The 21,408-nt window shown below is 39.2% G+C and overlaps 2 protein-coding genes across 3 annotated transcripts in view; both read left to right on the forward strand.

The window, feature by feature from the left end:
• Nucleotides 1-4,613, forward strand: part of LOC113038712 (transmembrane protein 132C-like) — a 120,090-nt gene extending 115,477 nt beyond the window's left edge. Inside the window, exons 8-10 of the mRNA XM_026196332.1 lie at nt 727-994; nt 2,637-2,828; nt 3,495-4,613. Of these exons, the coding sequence (XP_026052117.1) occupies nt 727-994; nt 2,637-2,828; nt 3,495-4,613 (1,579 nt within the window). The remainder of the gene's footprint in view (nt 1-726; nt 995-2,636; nt 2,829-3,494) is intronic.
• LOC113038752 (mitotic-spindle organizing protein 2) overlaps nt 1-21,408 on the forward strand; it is a 1,160,083-nt gene that overhangs the window by 982,897 nt on the left and 155,778 nt on the right. The gene's annotated exons all lie outside the window — the stretch shown is intronic.

The following is a 21,408-nucleotide window of genomic DNA, read 5'->3' on the forward strand; positions in this document are numbered from 1 at the left end:
TCAAGAGCGCTCATACATGCATTATTATAATGGACTAACGCTGCTTTCTGTACGTCTCCTGTATGCCACCGCAATGGTCTTTACCTTGATTGCAGTCTTCATCCATCAAAAAACTTTTGTTTAGTGGCTTAAAATCATCTGATCGCAAACACAGAAACAAAATTGGGTTAAAGGGTTAGTAGAAAGACTGCGCAATTTTGCTTGAATTGCGTAAAATAATTTTTACAGATGTAAAATTTATTGCATGTTTTAATGCATTAACGTTAACAGCCCTGATATATATATATATATATATATATATATATATATATATATATATATATATATATATATATATATATATATATATATATATATATATATATGTGTATATATTTGTGTGTGTGTGTGTGTGTATATATATATATGTGTGTGTGTGTGTGTGTGTGTGTGTGTGTATATATATATATATATATATATATATTTATATGTAGAATTAAGATTTTAAAAAATGCGATCTTTGAATTTTTGAAAATAAATTTGATTTTATCAAAAATATTAATTTTCACACAAATTGTGTTGTTTATTTTGTTTAACTGTTAAATGTTTTTATTTTGGTAAAGGAAAAGAATAGAATAGAATAGAATAGAATAGAATAGAATAGAATAGTCCTGATTGGAAAACAATGCTTAACTGGGCACAGCAGGATGGTATGTAACGTGGTTTTGGTTGCTGTTTTTACTGCAGGTCTAGAGAGGATGATGGGGATGAAGGAGCCAAGAAGGATCGGAGCTGTGGTCCACAGTACCAGAGCACCACCGTCCGTGTTCTCACCCACTTTGAGGCAGAGCCAGAAGAACTGCAGGACCAGCCAGACTTCCTCTTGGGCAGTGACTGGCAGGTGGACGTGACAGAGTTGGTGAGAGACTCTTTAAGGGTGGTGGATGAACGAGTAGCCAGACTGTCAGAAGAACAGGTCCTCATCGGTCTGAACCAAGGCATCACCAAGGTTCAGGTGAGAAACAGGAAGAATGTACTGTATGTGTGATTATGTTTAAAAGTGACATGATGTACACAGAAAATGAAGACCACGGCTACATTACTACAATAATCTACCAAATCTATGGATTTTCTGCATTATTAAAACTTTTTCCATGATTCATTTGTTCTGGCATATTATGAAATTTCCTCAACACACCACAACCAGAGCTGCCCATTTTGTCAGGAACAAAACTGACAGTTACAGCTGACTAAGCTGCAGTTCCCTCGCGTTTAAACTGCATGAATAAAATGTGAGGACGTCCTTGTTTTCTTTGGAAAATCCTGGTTGTCGTTTGTCTATTTCTCTGTGCGGATGAGAGGAGAATCAGTCCGAGTCGTGATGCGACACGTGTACACTGTCAGACGAGAGCTAGACAACACACCATCTCTCACTCCGCTCTGTCACAGCTTGTGTGTTGTCTGTCTGCACATCTCACAGCTCTTATGACAAACGATAATCTCCTTTATTAAGACCTACTAATTAAGGGTCAGTCTGTGAAAATCACACATTTTTTCTAGTAGATGTCACCTATACATTCACACATTATACACCTGCTCAACAAGCTAAAGTGCCATTAAAGTGCTATCTGAAAGCAAAAGTATAAGCCAGAGCCACAGGTGGAGAGCGCTTCGATTTGATCCATTTGCTGAAAATTAAAATCAGATAAAAAGCCCAGTAATGGTGGGATGGAATACGTGGAGTCTGCAAACCAGTGCTGCTTTATAGATCGAGATCTCTGAAATCAAAAAACCCACCACTTAACCACGGCCAAATAACCAATCGCCAACCTTGCTATTAGACCAAACTCGCTTTTAAAATTCAAAAGGGGCCCAACAGTTTTTGCAATTCATTAAAACTAAATTGAATGACTAATTACTTGCAATTAGAAGAGGGAAAATATGTGTTGTTTCAGAATCTGAATCAGAGCAAGAATTGGTTTCAAAGTAGACTATTTGGAAGAAAAGATTTGTTGAAGTAGTGTAGCGAGCACTAACTTCTATTTTATAGATCTATTTATAAAAAGTGGAGCACTGGGGCAGAGTCTTACGCAATATTGGGTAATGCCCGAGGCTCTCCTTGCTTATTCTTATTTTATGTCTAATTAATAAATCTCTCAATTCAAATGGCAAATTAGAATGCGCTCGGAATAAGAGCGGAATATAAAAACAGAACACAAATAGTTTCTTTACCTTAACATGGCTGCATTTTAGAGTGAAAAACTGTTGCCTGAGGACTTCCAGACAGTGTGCAAATAATGGTTAGAAGCAAGTGCGGGCCGTGCTCGCTGGTGACAGTAGAAGTTCCACTTACAGATAGGAAGTAAATGGTTTCTGACATTTCATTATAACATAATGAATGTGGAAATACGGAGGATATTAATTGATCCAGATAGAAAGTCTTCTCATCACATTTCGAATCGAAGTCATTTCCTTGTCTGTGTGTCAGATGTCGCCATATGGCCGAGGGCGGACAGCTGTCATTTAGATTCTCGAAACTGCATGTAGCCTACTCATTTTTTTCATGTCACTAAGTTTGTATGAGAAACTAGGAGAGAATTTTCAGTTGTTTTACAGTGTTACGTAAGAGAAGCATATCTATCTGTGTTTTTATCCAGGTGATGTCCCCATTGTCAGACTCGGCTCTGGCTGAGAGGATGATCCAAGTTCTGGATGATAAAGTCAGTATTACGGAGCTGGGCGTGCAGCTGGTTTCTGGCCTTTCCTTGAACCTTCAACTCAGCCCAGGAAGTAACAGGGCCATCGTGGCCACGGCTACCACACAGGAGACCATGCACGATGTAAATCAGGTAGTCTAATTAAACACTTTACAGTGAATAAAATACATGCCATATTAATAATGTTTGTTGTGGTGCATTGTTACTTGTTTATTAATATTATTAATCATATTTTTTTTTTATCTCTGGTTGTTGTTTGTAAAGGGTAGCCACTGTGAAATCTCATTGCAAATTTCAGCCACATGCTGTTAAATTGTGAATTGTGTTCTGGATCTCAGGTCACAGTTTTGCATACAGTACTTCCGTGTCCATTTCTCCAAAATGTAGGGTTGTTTTATCCTCGAGCAGGTGCAATCACTATAATCACTGTCATTATGGACTAAGTCGTTTGACATGGGCCGCATGTTGATGAGGAGCTGCAGTTTGTTAGTGGATCCTGCTGCTCAGGGCTGCCCACTTATTCTGATTCATCTCACATTTAAAACCCTTTCTGATTAGTCTGATTTCACTAATCCTTTGCATCGGCAGGGGTTTCCTCTCTTCTCCACGTTGATAGGCATAGAACGGGCAGATTGGTTAAATATCCCGCTGATTGGTGCGTCTGTGCTCTTTGAAATGTGGTTTTGGGACTTTAAGGCATTTGAACGCTCCTACAGTGGGGTTAAGAATCATTCCTAGTTGATGCAAGAAAATTAGCATTACCTGAGAGCATCTCTTCTTGTTGTGTTTCTCTTCCAGGAGTCCATTGTCAGTGCGTGGCTTCAGTTTAGTGATGGCTCCATGACCCCTCTTGACCTCTATAACCCTGCTCATTTCATCCTTACGGCCACCTCGCTGGACGACCAGGTGGTGTCGGTGAAGAAAAGCACCAACTGGAGGTGGCCTGTGGTGGTGGCTAAGGGTGAAGGTCAAGGCATGTTGGTCCGTTTGGAGATGTACGGACCCGAATCATGCCAAAAAAACAAACGGCGCACAGTTCTGGCCGCAGGCAACGCAAACGTCCATGTGAAGTTTGGCCGTGATGACGAAACCGGGAACAGCGCGAGCGACAGGAGATACAGGCCCAATGCCCCATACTACGGCGGTTCTATCTCAGACATGGAGGCTGGAATCATGAACCGAGGCGCTACCACCATCAAAACCTCCATTCCAGGAAAGGCAAGCGGCAACAAGCACTCGGCTGGTGATATTCCAGTGGACTTCTCTGAAATCCCAGCTCAAGCAGACCTTCCACCTGGACGTAACGCAGAGGACGACCTGCTGCAGTCTCGCCACGGGCTTACAGACCTGGAAATAGGCATGTACGCCTTGCTAGGTGTCTTCTGCCTGGCCATCCTGGTATTCCTAATCAACTGTGTCTCCTACGCCCTTAAATATCACAACAAGCAGCTCCCATTGGAGGGCCCGGAGACCATGGCTCACTCCCACGACTGGGTCTGGTTAGGCCATGACGCAGAGCTGTTGGAAAGCCAGGCTGGTTTGTGTCTGGATCAAGAGGAGCTGGGCGGCACCATGGACTCTGGGCTGGGCCTGGAGGAAGGTAGCCAGCTCCTCAATGGCCTTTCGTCTCAGAAGAGCGTTCAAGGCCAGGTCCACAGGTCGGCCTCTGACTCAGGGTGCGCTGGGAGAGATCACAAGACCGAGTCCATAAACTCACCCACTACCAAAAGGAAACGGGTTAAGTTCACCACTTTCAGCCATAGCAAGCCAAGCAATGGCTGCCCATCCATAAGCCCGCTTCTCATTGGTCAGAGCGACATCAAATGGGTATGCCCAGACATCGAGCTCGGGGACTCCAAAGAGCTTCGAAATTACATGGAAAGGTTAAACGAAAATGCTACTAAGAACATTGCATAGTGGGCTTGTAGTTATTTATGTATTTTTCAGACAAAAGCGTAGCTCACCCATATGCCTTCTAGGTAAGGAGGTGGTGGAGGTGGAGTGGGGGGTGGATGGGTTGGCCCGACTCCTCTGCACTCAGACAAACTCACATCTCACCATGAAAAGACAAGCCATTCATCTGGTCTTGTTTCCATGGCAACTGTCATGAGGGTTCATCATCAGGAACGAAGGAAAACAGAGATGGTTGTGAAACCTCTGAGGATGTGAGAACATTGGATTATGACAAATATTTCAATTGAGATGTCTATATTTTCTTTTTTTCAGAGAAGAGGATTTTCCATTTCTATATTAAAAATATATATATATTTGTTTTGTTTTTTCTTCCTTATTTTATCACACTGAAAACTGGTTGGTGGTGGTACCTTTTTGTGAGCGAGTATCTCAAAGAGCTGACATTTAAACATATCAGTTGCTTGCTGGAAACCCGAACATTTCCACAAATTAAACATTGACTGCCTCTGATGAGTGAGAATACATTTTCTAAGGTTTTCAATATTTTTATACATCTCTGTTCCTGTCCGTGTTAGTGCGTCTAACTGTATTTCTCCAAAGACTGACTCCCATATGTAAAAGCATGTGAATTCAAAGTATGGACAAAAAAAAAAAAAAGTCTATTTTGGAACTTTTTCCACCAACCGTTTGAATGAACATGTAAATACCGTGGAAGACATCTGGGAAAACAGGCAGATAAATGACTCTCCATGTCTCTTCTGTTGAGCAAACTGTATTGTTGTAGGTAGTGTTATCAATATTATATATGTTGTTTACAGTATTAGAATGATAGATGGTATTCACTCGAAAATGTATGTGTGCTATAGGGTTTTGTTTTCTTCTTTCGTTTCTTTTATTTGCTTAGCTTTTTTTGTTCACTATGCTTACTTTTTCCCCTTACAGTGACTGCAGTCTTGAACGAGAGATATCTAACCTAATGTACCTAAATGACTGTGTAATGGTTAGGTTAAAGTGAATTGGATTGGATGAGTTTGAGGGTGCAGTCCTCAGGTAATGTGATCGATGCGGTGCATACTTCGGTAAGAACACCACTGGACAGTTTTTATTTGAATAAACTGATTAGTCCAACACTCTATCTATATTAGTTTACTATTTCTAACCATAATACAGAATTGAATCAATACTCATTTACCCTTAACACAATTTATTTCCTAAACCATGCCGACTAATTCCTCAGCCAGGTGTGTTGGCACCGATGTCCATAAATTAAACTGGATCATCCAAATGTCTTATTTAAGACTGCATTAATTAGCGTACAATCTAATTAAGAGTATAAATTGAATTAAGTAATTATCTCCACTCTTCCCTGCTTGTCTTGTATTTTATGAAACAGAAACATATTTTTGAAGACTACAGAAGAATAATTGTACATGAGGAGGTTCATCCAGTGTTCAATACTGTCTGGTGTTCACTTGAAATACACAGTGCCGGTCAGTGGTACTATCAAGTCAATACTCTCAAAAAATATTTTGCTTATATGTGATCGATCATTGTTTATGTAGTTTTTTTTTTTTATAATGCAAAACGTCTAAAAACTCAGTTCCATTTTTTTATTCAATTGTAGTGTGTTTTGTGGGCTGAAAAGCTCTGCCTATTACCATAAACATCCTGAAAACCATTTTTTTATGTATGCATTCCATCACTGGGTTTTCTATTTGCATATAAAATAAAGCATCACATCATGCTTTTCCACTTTTTACCAGTTGATGGCACTGAATTCAAACCCCAGTTGGCTCAAAGGGAATGTTCCGATTTTGATGATCATTCTCCTTGACAGTCACATGACCCAAGTCTCCAAATAAAGGTTACGTGTTTAAAACTGCTGAACTATACTGTAAATGCGCAAGTACAATGTTGTGACTCAGCCTCGCTGCATATAATAAATGTTCTCAGAGCAGACTGTAATTTTAACCCATTGCACTGCAGTAAACAACAGGCTTTAACGAGAAGTGTGTTGTTGCGCCATCTGAGCACCATGTAATTCAAAGGTTATTGCAGACACAATAGCCTTGGATGTGAGATGCAGTCCATTTCTTCAGTCCTGCACATTAAAGGCTCATTAGTGCTAAACTATACAGGCAGGATCCCAATGCTGGATGGTGCTGCTCCCTCCCCTCTGAGACAGGCCAGACTAATTAATGATCCGCGCGGTGAGGCTTTACTCCATGTTAATTTGACATTACCATGCAGCCCTTCGCGCTAAATGATTGTATTTAACTGACAATTAACACCACCTTCATCACACGTGACAAAGAAGCGTGGCTCCGCCTCGTCCATCTCCACAAACGTTTGGCCTGCCATTTGGGTGTACACTATTTTGACGTGTATTTCCATAGAATGTTTCATATTGATATTTCTTGACAAGTCCTGTTAATCTATCTTTCATTATGACAACTAGAACGCAAACAAATTAAAGAATGAACATGTCAACACAACAAAGAGCCGTGAATGATTTTCAAAGGCGCACAACTTTATCCATGGTGGCGACCGAAACAATACAAGTTCATTAGCGGAAATCATACACGCACGCGTAATATCGCTCCCGGCGGGACAAATCTTTTTGAGATCCAAATTGAGAGGCTGCACACTTAACCCTCAGAGGGATGCTTCTGGAATTGGGTCTGTTTTTTCCTTTTATCTCAGCTGATATTTTGGTATTTGGGTCTCTGTTCTCGCGTCTCGGAGGAATTACGCGAGAACACTCGAAATTAAATCATGACATTAGCTGGTGTCTGTCAGGAGTTTATATTAATACGGCTAATGGCACAGGCTGGTTATTATCTGCATGAAAAGTTTCTTTCTTTCCTTACTCGAGCTCTCTAGATGTTATAAAACAAAGGCTGAGGGGAAAAAAACAAAACCTTTCAACCTCCCATTAGCTGAGTTTTCACGAAGAGCATCTTGCTGTAATCTTGCCTTCTGCTAGTTAACAACGTTGGCGTTGCTGTAAATGTCAACAGAGTTGTCAGTATAATACCAGCACTGCTCTCACAACACATGAAGACGGTAGGCCAAACCTTCCGACGTGCAAACAAATTTATAGGCTGTCTCAGAGATGGGACCAAGTCACACATGTGCAAGTCTCAAGTAAGTCTCAAGTCTTAACCTTCAAGTCTCAAGTAAGTCCCAAGTATTTTTTTCTTTGGCAAGTCAAGTCAAGTCAAGTCACAAGCTATGTCAAGTCAAGTCCAAGTCAAGTCACCTTAATATTGTTATTTTACCTGCAGAATCTGATCTTAATAAAGTTAAAAGACAAGATATAAGTAACTGTCAGTAAATTAAAATAATTTGGATTTGCATTGTAAATACTCATGTTCAGTAAAATACATCATGGAATCAAACAAAATTGTAACTTCCTAAAATTATTTATTTTTCACTTCTGCCAACAGTGTTTGAAATGTTTTACATTTTCAACATTGAGTCCATAAAACAAATAACAGCTAAACATCCAACAGACTCCTCTCTGAACACCTCTCTCTCTCTCTCTCTCTCTCTCTCACACACACACACACACACACACACACTCTCTCTCTCTCTCTCTCTCTCTCTCTCTCAGAGTATAGAATATAAATATGACGTATTTTCAGTTGTTTCACTTTTTTGTTATGTACAGTACAGACCAAAAGTTTGGACACACCTTCTCATTCAAAGAGTTTTCTTTATTTTCATGACTATGAAAATTGTAGATTCACACTGAAGGCATCAAAACTATGAATTAACACATGTGCAATTATATATGGAATTATATACATAACAAAAAAGTGTGAAACAACCAAAAATATGTAATATTCTTGGTTCTTCAAAGTAGGCACCTTCTGCTTTGATTGCTGCTTTTCACACTCTTGTCATTCTCTTGATGAGCTTCAAGAGGTAGTCACCTGAAATGATCTTCCAACAGTCTTGAAGGAGTTCTCAGAGAGATGCTTAGCACTTGTTGGCCCTTTTGCCTTCAGTCTGCGGTCCAGCTCACCCCTAAACCATCTTGATTGGGTTCAGATCCAGTGACTGTGGAGGCCAGGTCATCTGGCGCAGCACCCCATCACTCTCCTTCTTGGTCAAATAGCCCTTGATGCCTTCAGTGTGACTCTACAATTTTCATTTTCATGAAAATAAAGAAAACTCTTTGAATGAGAAGGTGTGTCCAAACTTTTGGTCTGTACTGTACATAACAAAAAAGTATGAAACAACTGAAAATACGTCATATTTATATTCTGTACTGTATATATATATATATATATATATATATATATATATATATATATATATATATATATATATATGCACTTCTCATGATTGGGTAATCGCGGCAGCTACATTAGTTTTTCTGATTAATTGTTTTGCTCTATGAGAAAGACAAGGTAACAAAATATTCGGGGCTTATGCCCCCTTAGCCCAGCCCTAGCGCCGCCCCTGGAATGCGTTTTTTTGACGGCCTGCTAGCGGACCATTAGGGGCTGTTCACATCACGTCTTTTGCGCGCGCAAGTTCGTTATTTCCAATGTAGGCGCGCGGTATGCGCGCTCATAATGGAAGCAGCGCGCGCGCATCGCACCGCATCGAGTTAAAAACATCTAAACTTTTCAGAATGCTGCAAGCGCACCGCAGGTCATGTGACAATAACTAACCAATCAGCTTCATCCTTTCCCGTATCAACGTTGAAAGCTCAGCTAAGATGAAGGAACAGCTGTTCATAGTTGTATATGGATTGCCATTTTGAAACGAATTTAGTAGCAGAGCTACTGCGAGCGATTTTTAGTGCTGCAAATCCATTTTTCCTTTTCTGAAAATTCTACGTCTTCATTGAGAGAGAGCGTGTCATGGATGCTTAGCAACGACAGACGCCCCAGCCGGAGCACTTCTGTCCGAGCGCTTTGGAAAGAAGGAGAAAGCGGCGCACCCAGCGTTTTCCACGCGTTTTTAGGCGCGAATTATTGAAGACAAAAGCGATGACCCTCGGTACCTCTCAGGCTGACATGTTGATGTGATGTGATATCTGATTTAAGTGGGCGTGGTGTGTGTAAGGTAGAGAGGGCATGACTGATGATAGTGTCCTGATCCAGTCACGACGCTATTCTCAGCCTGCGCTCCAGCTGAGTAATCAACTTTATTAAAAAAAAATAATTTATATATATATATATATATATATATATATATATATATATATATATATATATATATATATATATATATATATATATATATATTATATTCAAACTGAAAACATGATGTGATTAACACTCAAGTCATTCAAGTCATCGTGTCTCAAGTCAAGTCAAGTCCCGAGTCTTTAACTTCCAAGTCCGAGTCGAGTCTCAAGTCCTAAAAATAGCGACTCGAGTCGACTCGAGTCCAAGTCACCAAGTCACAAGTCCCCATGTCTGGGCTGTCTAAATATGAGCATGGTGATGTAAAATACACGATATAGACTTCATTTCCCACTGACTGGTTGGCTCAGGTCTATAACTTTACAATAAACTGTTCGAGACTCATAAATGTCCGTCAATGTCAGTTTATGAACTGTCAATCATTTTGGGACCGGTGTCGCGCCTTTCATTTTCGCCCAGATAAGTGTCTATGACATTAACATCGGTTTTTACGAGAACGTACACAGCAGCGCATGCTCCATATATTTTGGATGTTTTTCCATCGTTTCTGGTCTGCTTTTATCTGCTGTTCAAAGAGGAGCGTCTCACTGTTCGACTTCTAGTAACAGCGTGACAGACCATAGTAAAGCAGCTGATAGAAGCAAAGTACAGGAGAAGAAAGTCTCCACACCAAATGTTGCTCCATTTCACTGTCAAAGCTGAACCAATACTGCAGCCATCTCTGGCAGCAACGAGAGGATTGAACATGGCTTTTATCATTGTTTTTTTTTTTTTTTTTTTTTTTTTCAGATAATTGTTCCAGGGAGTTAGGTTTAACAATGCAGTTCCTTCATATGGATGTCTCTTGTTCTTTAAGCGAAGACATTTGCTTGAAATTGTGGATGCTGAAAAAGGATTATGTGATAATCAGAGCCGTGCAGTAGTACGATTTCTGTCATTAAGTTCCATTATCTACTTAGACACCAACAAGCAGCGGCCCAGAGAATTGTTGAACACTTAAGCAGAGAATTTTATTGCATAAGTGCATTAAGACAAGTCCAAGTATTCTCTTCATTTGGTCTAAATATACTGATTATAATTTAATCCCAACCGGCAAATGAAGAGTTTATTTGCAAAAACATAGGCTAATTCCGTTTTTTTTTTTTAAATGTTCAAAAATCACGTTTTTTATTGTTATCTTGTTTTTATAGTGTTTTGTGTTAGTTAGCTGCATTTTTATTTTTTCCCTAATCGAAATAACCCAATTGTAATTTGATTGAGATAATTGCAATGCACAATGAAGAAACGTGATTTCTGTTCATGAAGATTGTTTTCAAATTGTTTTCTGTTTTTTTGCAAATTAATCTGTCTTATGTAATATTTTGCTTTTATAAACTCCTTAAAGTTTAATTTTCTGAGTTCCAGTCCTTGAATATGTTTGACTGAGGGGGCTTCCATATATTGTAGTGGTCCATAATTATTATTATTTTTTTTTTCCTGCAGGTTACAACCAGCAGGTGGTGTAAAGTGAGTCTTTATGAGTGAGTCAATTGAATCATTTGTTCAACCAATTCATTCAAAAAACTGATTCCTTTAGAAACTAAATAAGGGTGCTTCTCAAATAAATGGCTGAAGTCTAGTGTTGACTAGAATGGCATGATAAAATTGAACAACCTCAGTGTCAGTTCATTTTTTGGGTGGAACTGGAATCTGAAAAGATTCTAATCAAAAGAATTGAATAACGCAAACGATACACCTGATGCATCCTTCAATACAGGTCGAATGAAGGACACAAAACAAAGGCAGACAACTAAGGATTCTTCAAATCGAGACGTCCTTTAACTGAGCTTTATGATGTGGCGGCCTTACAAGGATGCATCCTTCCATTTGAGAAGCACCTTACGCTCCCTACCTCAATGAGTCGTTGAACTGGCTTGTTCAAACAATGATTAGTTTAGGAATGAAACCTCACTACTGAGTTTCTACTGCAACAGCACACTTGTCTTCATGCTGTTGTTCTGAATTTGCTACTCTGCAATTCAACAGATCGCAACAGAAATAAAAATAAGACATCCTCCCATTTATCGATAAATAGCAAAATGCAGGCAAAATTAATGAAAAGTTTACATCTGCAGCAGATCACGTCGGGAATGCGAGAAAAGTCCTCCTGCCAGGGTGGTATGGCCCCTGGGAAACTATTAAATCAATGATTTCTCTATTTAATGCATAGAGACCATACATATATTTATATTGAGTGTGGGAGGATTGTTTGAACACACTGTGCATCTGCAATCGAATTATCAGAGCAAGAAATAAGTCTCCAGTACACACTGTCTGCAGAGCAATTATTTTGAAGCAACATAAATTGCTATAAAACACCTATACGCCGTGGCCTGTGGCAGGAGAAGGTGGCTCGGTATTTAATGGACCACACTAACAAATCCGATTATCTGTGTCACTGTTACTCTGCTCCATAACCATACCTCAGGGCTGGCCGATGAATCACATTACAGTCTTCTGGCAATCCAAAGAAGCTCACTTTGAGGAGCTGTAAAATCTGAAGCCATTAGCACTCGACTCAAAACGCGCTTCTATTTCATTCTGGCTGCCTCTCATGTCAGCGCTGGGGTCTAAATGAAAGCGGCTTTACGGGAAATGGAGTTTGTAGGTAAGGGTTGAGAGGTTGCCATCAGGAACACGGGGTAAAAGGCTGGCAGGTCCATTACTCTGCCAAAGTCATGCTCATGATAGGCACTCTCGAATAAAAACATTTATTTGTTTCCATGTCAGTGCTCCTCAAAGTGCCGCCGCTTGTCAGCTTGGGAGCAGATACCACTGTAAATGGCGAGGGTCAGCTTCCCTGCTGTCTCTCCCTGCTGCTTTGTATAAGTGTAGATCACAAGCCGGAAACAGTAACCAGGAATAATGCTTGGATATGTTTACATCAAAGTCTGTAAATACAGGGGGGTCTCGCTGTCACTGCGGTGAATTGTTCTCACATTGGGTTTATTTTTCAAAGTCAGTTTATGTATAGACACACACCTTGAAGTCTCGGTTACAAAAAAGCTGAGTATATGGTTCAATGAACAGATGTTGACCTTTTGTGACAACATTCCCCAGTAGTTTCCCAGATATGAATTACTAGTGAAGGCCTTTGTGAATGACAATCTCATTTTTTTCAAAATGTTTAAAGATTTCGTAAAAAAGTAACATATTTTTTCATATGCACTCAAATCAAAACTGCATAATTCTATGCACCCCGTGTCACCTTAAAATATGATGCGTTACACTGTTTTATGAATACAGATAATGAGAGAGACCATGACTCAGATATGCACTGGCAGCTCTGAATTAATCAGTTTTCAAGATACCTCAGTCAAAAGATTTTTTCTTCTTCTTCCACAACCCTTCAGTACTACTCTAAATCAGACAGAAGACGTTTTTCTTTCTTTCTTCCCTTTTTTGTTGTAAAGCCAAACAAGTCTGATTCAGAGTGTCTGAAACTCCAGAACTGGAGTATAAAGAGAATCCTAATTCGGTATTAATGCTCCCTAAACCACTGAACCATCAGGTTCTCTTGAGGGCAAATCTAAGGGTAAGACCTAGCATGCAAACCATCTCTTCACTTCTCACAAAAGATTTCTGTGTTGTTTTTCAGCTTGATAGTGCTACAGCATGTTGTTAGATTAGCATAAGATGCATATATACTGCAGCAGAACTCCACAAACTGATGTAAAACTGCTGGCCTAATCAAATAAGCGACAAAGCAGCCACATAAAACATTTTAGCAACTGCAAAGCAACCCCCTGGCAGTCACCCAGAGCACATAGCAGCGAGTTGTTCATGGGCAGTCATCGCTCACATTTCCTTGTGAGAGTCTAGTTTGTTGTCTCTGCTTTTTTTATAGTTCTTGAAGAAGCCTGATTTCAAATGTTTTGATCCCAGAGAAAAAGAGAGATGTTGAAAAGTCTTCACATCCTCCAAGAATATCAAAACATTAGCCAAGGTTTTGTTGTCGCTGATGGCCGTCATGTCAAGCTGTGCATGAGATAATTGCTGTTATTCAGAAAGAAAGAAATCACATGTAAAGTGGCATGTTCTCACAGATAAAAGGTTCAGTAGTCTCTCTCTCTCTCTCACACACACACACATGCATACTTTAGTCATGATGTCTTTCTATAATGGATTTGGATGGTTTTGTATGTGTTTCATATGCTGTTATCTGGACGTTCTGTTTCACATCTTCTCAATGGAACATTTCATGGGGCCGTATTGTAGTCAACTGTCAAGTGGAGCTCACTGTCGAGCAAAAAGGTGTACTGTAGGATAGGAATTTAGATGCAGCTATTTTCAGTCATTAAATTCACCCTTTGGCATTCATTATAGAGAACAGTGAACAAGTAGGCAATTTAGGATGCAGAATTTTTCTTGTTCCTGTCCCTGAAATAGTACCTATGTGTGTAGGCTGTTTTGTTGCTATTGAGTTTCAATATTTTTATTGTTCCCCTTTTCATATTCTTGTGTTGTTACATGCATTGAGACTCATGTCTCTCAGCGTCCCTATGCATCACTTTAATTGTCATACACATATTCACAAGCTTGCACTGCTGTGTGAAACAACATCCCTATATCGCTCTGTCACTCACCCACACACACACACACACACGTGGGTTTTCTGCTAATACCAGCAGTGTTAACTCCTACAACCAGCTCTCTGACATTCATCACCCTCACACATTTCTCCATCCCCTCTCCCTCTTACAAACACATATACTCAGTGAGGAGCAATATGACATCCATAAAGAGATCAAGATGCCAGGAGCACATGAAAAGTCTATTCAGCCCTGGAGACGAAAGAGGCCACAGTGACAGCTGTGTGAGCCTTATTCCTCCTCCTCCTCCTCTCTTCCCACCATTAACTCTGAGCTACAGCAGCCTTGCTAGTCCCTCTATCATTTCCGCAGGTCTCTTGCCGTATTCTCGCGCATTCTGCCCCTAATCCTCTACAGTGGGAATCCAGCATCCGCACGAGAGCGAGGAAGTCCCGGCTTAACCCCCGACGAAGTTTTATCTTTTTAAATCTCGCAAAGGATTTGTGTCAATCCCTATATCCTGGGATTTTTCTACTTGCTCCTTTTATACTGTATGTATGCAGTGATGTACAGGAGGACAATCAGTCAGGTTAACACAACTAAAGTTTTGTGTGCATCTGAAGGAGTGTATGGAGTTTTATCCTCTGTCTGCAGCTAAAACTAAAACTAAAAAAAAAACAAAATAAAATAAATGCAGCATTTTCATTATCAGAGATAAACTGAAATACAATAAAATACCTCATTAAAGTTAAGTAAATATTTTTTTTATTTATTAAGTAATTATGTAAAATATTTGCAAGTTTGTGGTTCTCTGACAAATAACAAATATTTTTATTAAATTTTTTATTAAGTGTTTTATTTTGTTATTTTAAAATTATTTATTTTAACTGGAGATTTTTATGATTTAAACTCACAAGCCCTAGTTTGGGAAAGCTTGACGTAATGTAATGTTTAGTGTACTTTTACACTATTATGTTAATAACAAGAAATGTAATATATTTTCTTTTTCTTTACATTTTTATATCAATATGGTACAGGATTATCCTATTTAAATCAATGTAATAAGCGAGTTACATCAATAGTAATCTAAAAGTAATCAAAAAGTAGTCTGATTACATTACCTAAAATCTGTAATGTAATGAATTACACTACTACAGTAACTAAAATTTTTTGCCAATTAATTTGGAATCAGTAATCTAGCCAGTTCTTTATGTATGCATATACATATGTGTATATATAAAAACTAAACTGCTAAAAAATAAAAAAATTCAAAAAATAGCAAAAATTGCTTTATGAAATTATAAATATAAAAACGAAATATTACTCAAATATAGCAGAGATACTAAAATAACACTGGTCTACAACTAAGTTGCTGTTATTTTAGTTTTAATTATCTAAAAATATTAGTATTCATATTTTGAATTATCCTTTATATTGTTATATATTTCAGATTTATACAGTATTAATTTTGGTTTAACTTTTGATTATTATTTTGTGTGTAAATTATACTTTTTTTTTTTTTTTTAGTTAATTTATTTTAATTTGTATTACTATCTGTCGTTTGTTTTATTTTGTTTCAGCTCTATTTCAGCTATTGAAGACTAATTTTAGTTGATCTTTTTGTTAACAGTACTAACACTGCTTGGGCACAATCAGCCCTGTAGAGTGGAGAAGGAGAAGCGGGTACGAGAGGAGAGCAGGGCACAGCTGTTAACATTGCCAGCATGTGCAGATGTTCACGCGGTTTAATCACAGGGGAGTGGGCCATCATCATCATCACCATCACCATCATCGTCATTGCAGCGCGGGACCGTCCAGGCTGTGCTTAGAGTGGGGGCTGGGGTCACCAGCAGTGCAGGGACAGACGTAAGCAGCATGCAATTACCAATCGACTCAGACAAGGTAAAAAATGGCAGATGGTCCCTTAAGTGAGACCAAGCACTGTTGCGTGAGTGGATTTTTAACTAAAGCTGGATGAGTGAAATTAGTTATTCTTATTTTCGCACCATTTTGAGCCTTTGTGATTGCAGCCCTGGTTCCTGACTGTCTGCATAAAGCCTCTGTTGTCTGGAAAGCCAAGTTGGACTCAATTAGATATGCAATTTGCAGGCTTCAAGCAGAATAGAATGAGTGAGCGGTCCGAAAGTAGCCTACTGCATGAGGAAAAATGATCAGAAACAATGAGCTCGCCGGGTGATTTTTTTAAATGATTATTATCTCATAAATCAACAGAGGATGATTCTTCTTGTCACCTCGAATTAACAAATAAACCATTTGACCCGTCTCTGTATTACAATGAGGGACGAGCAGACACTCGTGATCAATATTGTGGCCAACGAGCCGCTCATTTGTTTCTCAGGCAGTTTCAGGACGCCGGACGCCTCCGTCATTCACAACCCGGTCACGTCTCTGTTCCGTGTCCCAAGCAAATGCTGCACTGAAATGTGTGGAATGAGGGAGGAGGGGAGATGGTTATTTTTTGAGGATGTTTGTGTGTGCGGTGAAGCAGAGAGTTGATGGGAAGTGCGCTCCAGACTGTATCGGACAGAGGGCGAGGCAGGGGGTGACCCGGCCTCAGCCCGTATCCTGCCGCGGCATTGGAAACAAAGAGTACCGCTGCTCTTTAAAAACAGTGTGATGGCTTCACTGTAGGTTGCCTTTGTTTCCATACGAAGAATATTAATGTATTTGGGGGGTTGGTGCCCCGGCAGGGCATTGTTGCGTGTGGAGGGTACAGGAGGTCTAAACGCCCCTCTTTGCTCTCGATGGCATCAAATGCTGCTTTCATTTTCAAACGTTTGTTAGTCAAAAGAGCTCAGATCGTGCATCAAACATGACTCCAGTTACAGGTTCTTTGGTATTCATATCATATGACATGCAAATGCTGATATCAGAAGTATTACTCCTCTAATGCTACATTCCTCCGAGGGATTATTTTAAAACTTTGTCTTTAGCCTTTTGTGCTCGAACAGTATCACCGCGGAAGAAAACAAATTTCGTAAATGTCACACATTTTCAGTGGCATTTTCCATAATAGCCTCGCAGAAATAAACAAAGACGTTAGGCTGGGCATATAATGAGGTGTACAGGTATTCAAGCTGTGTTTGAGAGCATAACGCTGCCGTCGGGTGGTGCTTACTGGGCCGGTTGCACTGGAGCTCCCTTGGCTGTGGATTAGAGGAGCAGACGGGAGCTCTCTGCCCAGCACAACTCATTAGGTTGGAACTAATCCGGCTTTTGCGGTAGGAGACCCTCGTAGTCTGAATGACCCCTTTGGAAAGCTGAATGCTGCTGTTCCAGGCGCTGCTTAAATGGAAGAGAGACAAAAAAAAAAAAAAATCCTTAACAAAAGCCTGGTTGTATCCAGTTGCACAGAATGCATCTGAATTAGTGGTCCACTGATATGGGTTATTGTAATGACTGAAGCAGATGAGAACATAGTGGAGTGACAACATTTGAAAGGGTTCTATTTTAAATTTTTATAATTAAATTTTTTTTTTTTCATTAAAACGTAAGTTTTAAAATTACCAGTTGCTGGATTTGGTATGAACCCCATTAATGACAGCAGAACTTGATCTACACGAACTCCACAAGTTTGTGTCAAACCAAAGTTTGATCATTGGATCAGTGATTTAAGTTTTATTTTTTATACCGTAAGTTTTATTTAAGGAAGCCAATTTCGGACTCAAGAGAAAAAAATGTCAATTGTGACTTCCTATTTCTTATATTTGTCTTTTAAAATTTCACAATGGGATTTTAATAGCTTATTTTTAACTTATTCCTAATGGTAAAACTTTAAATCTTTACATCTTTTTACATAGCGTGAGTCTTTAGAAACTATTCTAATTTGCTAATTTGGTGTCAGTTATTATCAGTTATATTATACTTAATATAATACTCAACTTGAATAGTTCTTATTTATTTGTATTTATCATAATTGAGTTTTAATATCTCACATTTTTTACTTCAACTTTCCTCTCTGAGGTGGAAGTGTATTTGCACAGTATATTGTCCAGTTAAAACAAAAAGAAAAACCCTACATTTTCAATATTAGGACCACTGACAATAAAATACATAATTGCTGAATTTAAATGAACACACTATTTACTCAAATTTCTATCAAACATAAGAAGAATATGCTGTCAGATATATCAGAAAGTTTTACAATCTGAAACTTTTATTCAAATATATGTTCAAAAGAGCTCACTCATTTTCTCAATGTAGGCTTACAATATATGGAAATATTCCAAAAAAAAAATTTTTTTTTTGTCTTGGAGCCAGTTCAATTTGCAAGCCTAACTTCCTCTTATGCAAAAAGACTCCTCAGACACAACTCAATTCTCTCGTGCACTCGGTGAGGTTCTCAAAAGTATTTACCTCTGAAATTCAACTAATTTGTAAGCATTCCTTTGAGGTTTGACAGCCTATGTGTGTGTGCATGCGTGCTTGTTTGTTTTCCTGCCTTTATGCTCCCTGTCAGCCACTCTCATGTTTGACAGTGGAGAAAATAACCTAATTACCATGCATCCAGATCATTTAAGCTGCTGCTCCCCAGAGAGATGCCTGCATGCAAGAGCTGGTGGAAGTTCCTTCTACAAAGGTGGGTGGTAATGAAGCCAAGGCAGATGCACGCAGAGGGAGGAGGCTTTGGGTTCTTATGCTAATTAGCAGCAAGCCCTGCCTGCAGGTATAAGACCTTTAGGGCTTTGGAGACACTGGTCTAAGACACTGAATAGGAAGGTCTCAGAGCGGGACGACAGTAATGACATACAGATCAGTTTCTGTCTGTGCTTGCTTCAGGATAGGCTAGCTCACGCCCCATAAACTTTGAGTGTGCTGTAACATTTAATGGAGCAAATGGCATATTGCTCATGAAAGAACTGAAGGTGTTATTTTGTTATTGCCTGGCAATGTGAAAGAAATACCCGTGGCATTCAGATATGCATTTATTCATTTAGCAGACTGTTTTATTCAAAGCAACTTACAAATGAATGATATAACATTGGCGCGTAATGAATTTATTAAAGATTACATCACAATAACTTTGTGACTATAAACATGAATACTGGAGCATAAAAGCAGTTCAGCAATACCATCAGGGATAATTTAAGCAACTGACCTTTATATGCTGTGCTCAAAAGCAGCAGCGGGATTGGTTGGCAGCATGTAGCTAAACCCTTAGGATATTTACCACCATTGCACCAACACAATTATTATTAATTTATTATTTAGAATCTATTTAAATATCTTCTAAAATGTATTTTTTTTCCTGTGATGGAAAAGCTGATTTTTTTTGCACTGTTAGTGTCACATAATCCTTCAGAAATCATTTTTATGTGTTGATTAGCTGCTCAGTTATTATTAGAGCTCGAATATTAATAATAGTTGTCAAAAGTTTTGTCTCGTTTACTTGACATGGCATCTTAAGGTTTAAATGAGTCTGAGATGTGTCATAATGGCTAAAGCTGTCAGTTGTGCATGTTTATTTGGGCTAAAAATTATTCAACTTCTCTGTTATTACTAGCATAAAACTGTAATTATTCAAAAACAGGCTTTTGTCTTGTAAATATGACCACTATGAAACTGAAACGTGGCATCACAGATATTTGAAATACTCCAACTGCTCCATCCAGTTTGTGGCTTTATTGATTGAAATGCCTTTCCACATTATTTCATGACGCTCTCTAGACAAACTCCCCAGACTCCACCAAAATAACTGAGCAGCAGGCTCATTGTTGTAGCCATGGTATTTTGCCTGTTGCATTTGGGTGTATAATTTTGCATTCATGGTAATTTGTTAGTGTGAAAGGGAAAGAGGATGAATGTCAAATGAGTTAATGGTCTGAACTACTTCTGAACAAATCAGGATTGGACGTCCATAAAGAGAGAGGGGGGCACAGAGACACGCAACATGGCGAAAAGGACTTAAAAAGATAAAAAGGAAGAGAGAAATGGAAAAAGACAGCATGAGACTCCTTTTCAAAAGGTAGAAAGCTTTTGAAATTCATAAATTAGCCCATCTGCATGAAGAATCCAGTGATGTATGGGGCCAAATGCAGGTTAAAAGAACATCCTGTGTCATTAGTAAAACCATAAGCCAGTTCTCAGATGAAGAACAATTGGGTTCCATTAGGGTTGCTGTGACATTTGATTGACCATCATGTGCCACATTCAGAGCTGAGTCATTTCATCTTGCAGCTATCGTATTCAGTGCATTTAAAATGGTTTCTGCATAACCGTTTATCACGTAAGTGATGTGTATGAGTCCTAATAAAGATGCAAAGGCCTCCATTCGGCCTGATGCATTCACCTTGAAATTTTTACATTTAAATAATGCTCATTACATAATGCCATTCAAACTTCTTCAAAAGGCTTGGAAGTGTCTTTAAGACAAACAGATTTTACCCACGGCAATGTAGCGCTTTTATTATTCACACACCGTCGCTGGTTCCTCAGGTGCAAAGACATCCCCATCTTCCACTGCTGTCGCACAAACTTCCTGTGACAGTTAGATAGCTGTCTGTGTGCCCCCAGCGGGTGTCATAACATCATACACCTCAAGTCAGCAGACCCCCCGCTGCGGCCAACCCAGCGCACGGCCCCCTTGATCAGCCAGCACAATCCAGTATGATTCCTGACGGCTCCTGGCTCTGCCGCACTGCAGCCTGTAATGAAAGACAAGTGTGTGAGACTCCAGCCCTGGTGCATCACTGATTCTCATCGCCTTTCCACCGATGCCTATACATGCCACATCCATCTTGCAAGCTCCTCTGTCCAGCTTATTTTCTAGCAAACACTTCAGACTAATTGCCATCAAGCTGTCTCATTTACACATTTCACATATGCCTGCCAAAGAAGACCACCAAAGTTATACACTTGGACTGCTACCAAGAGAATAGCTGGGATTAAAATGAATGATCTTCAAGGCACTGTACAAAAATGGATGTGCAGCAAACACATGCACACTTGATGTATAGGTTCCTAAAAAAGAGACATGGGACTTATAAAGGCATGATAATGTATCTTGATGCAATGTAAAAAAAATTACAAAAGTCATACAAT

Source organism: Carassius auratus, chromosome 21 (genome assembly GCF_003368295.1).
Source record: "Carassius auratus strain Wakin chromosome 21, ASM336829v1, whole genome shotgun sequence".
NCBI lineage: Eukaryota > Metazoa > Chordata > Actinopteri > Cypriniformes > Cyprinidae > Carassius > Carassius auratus.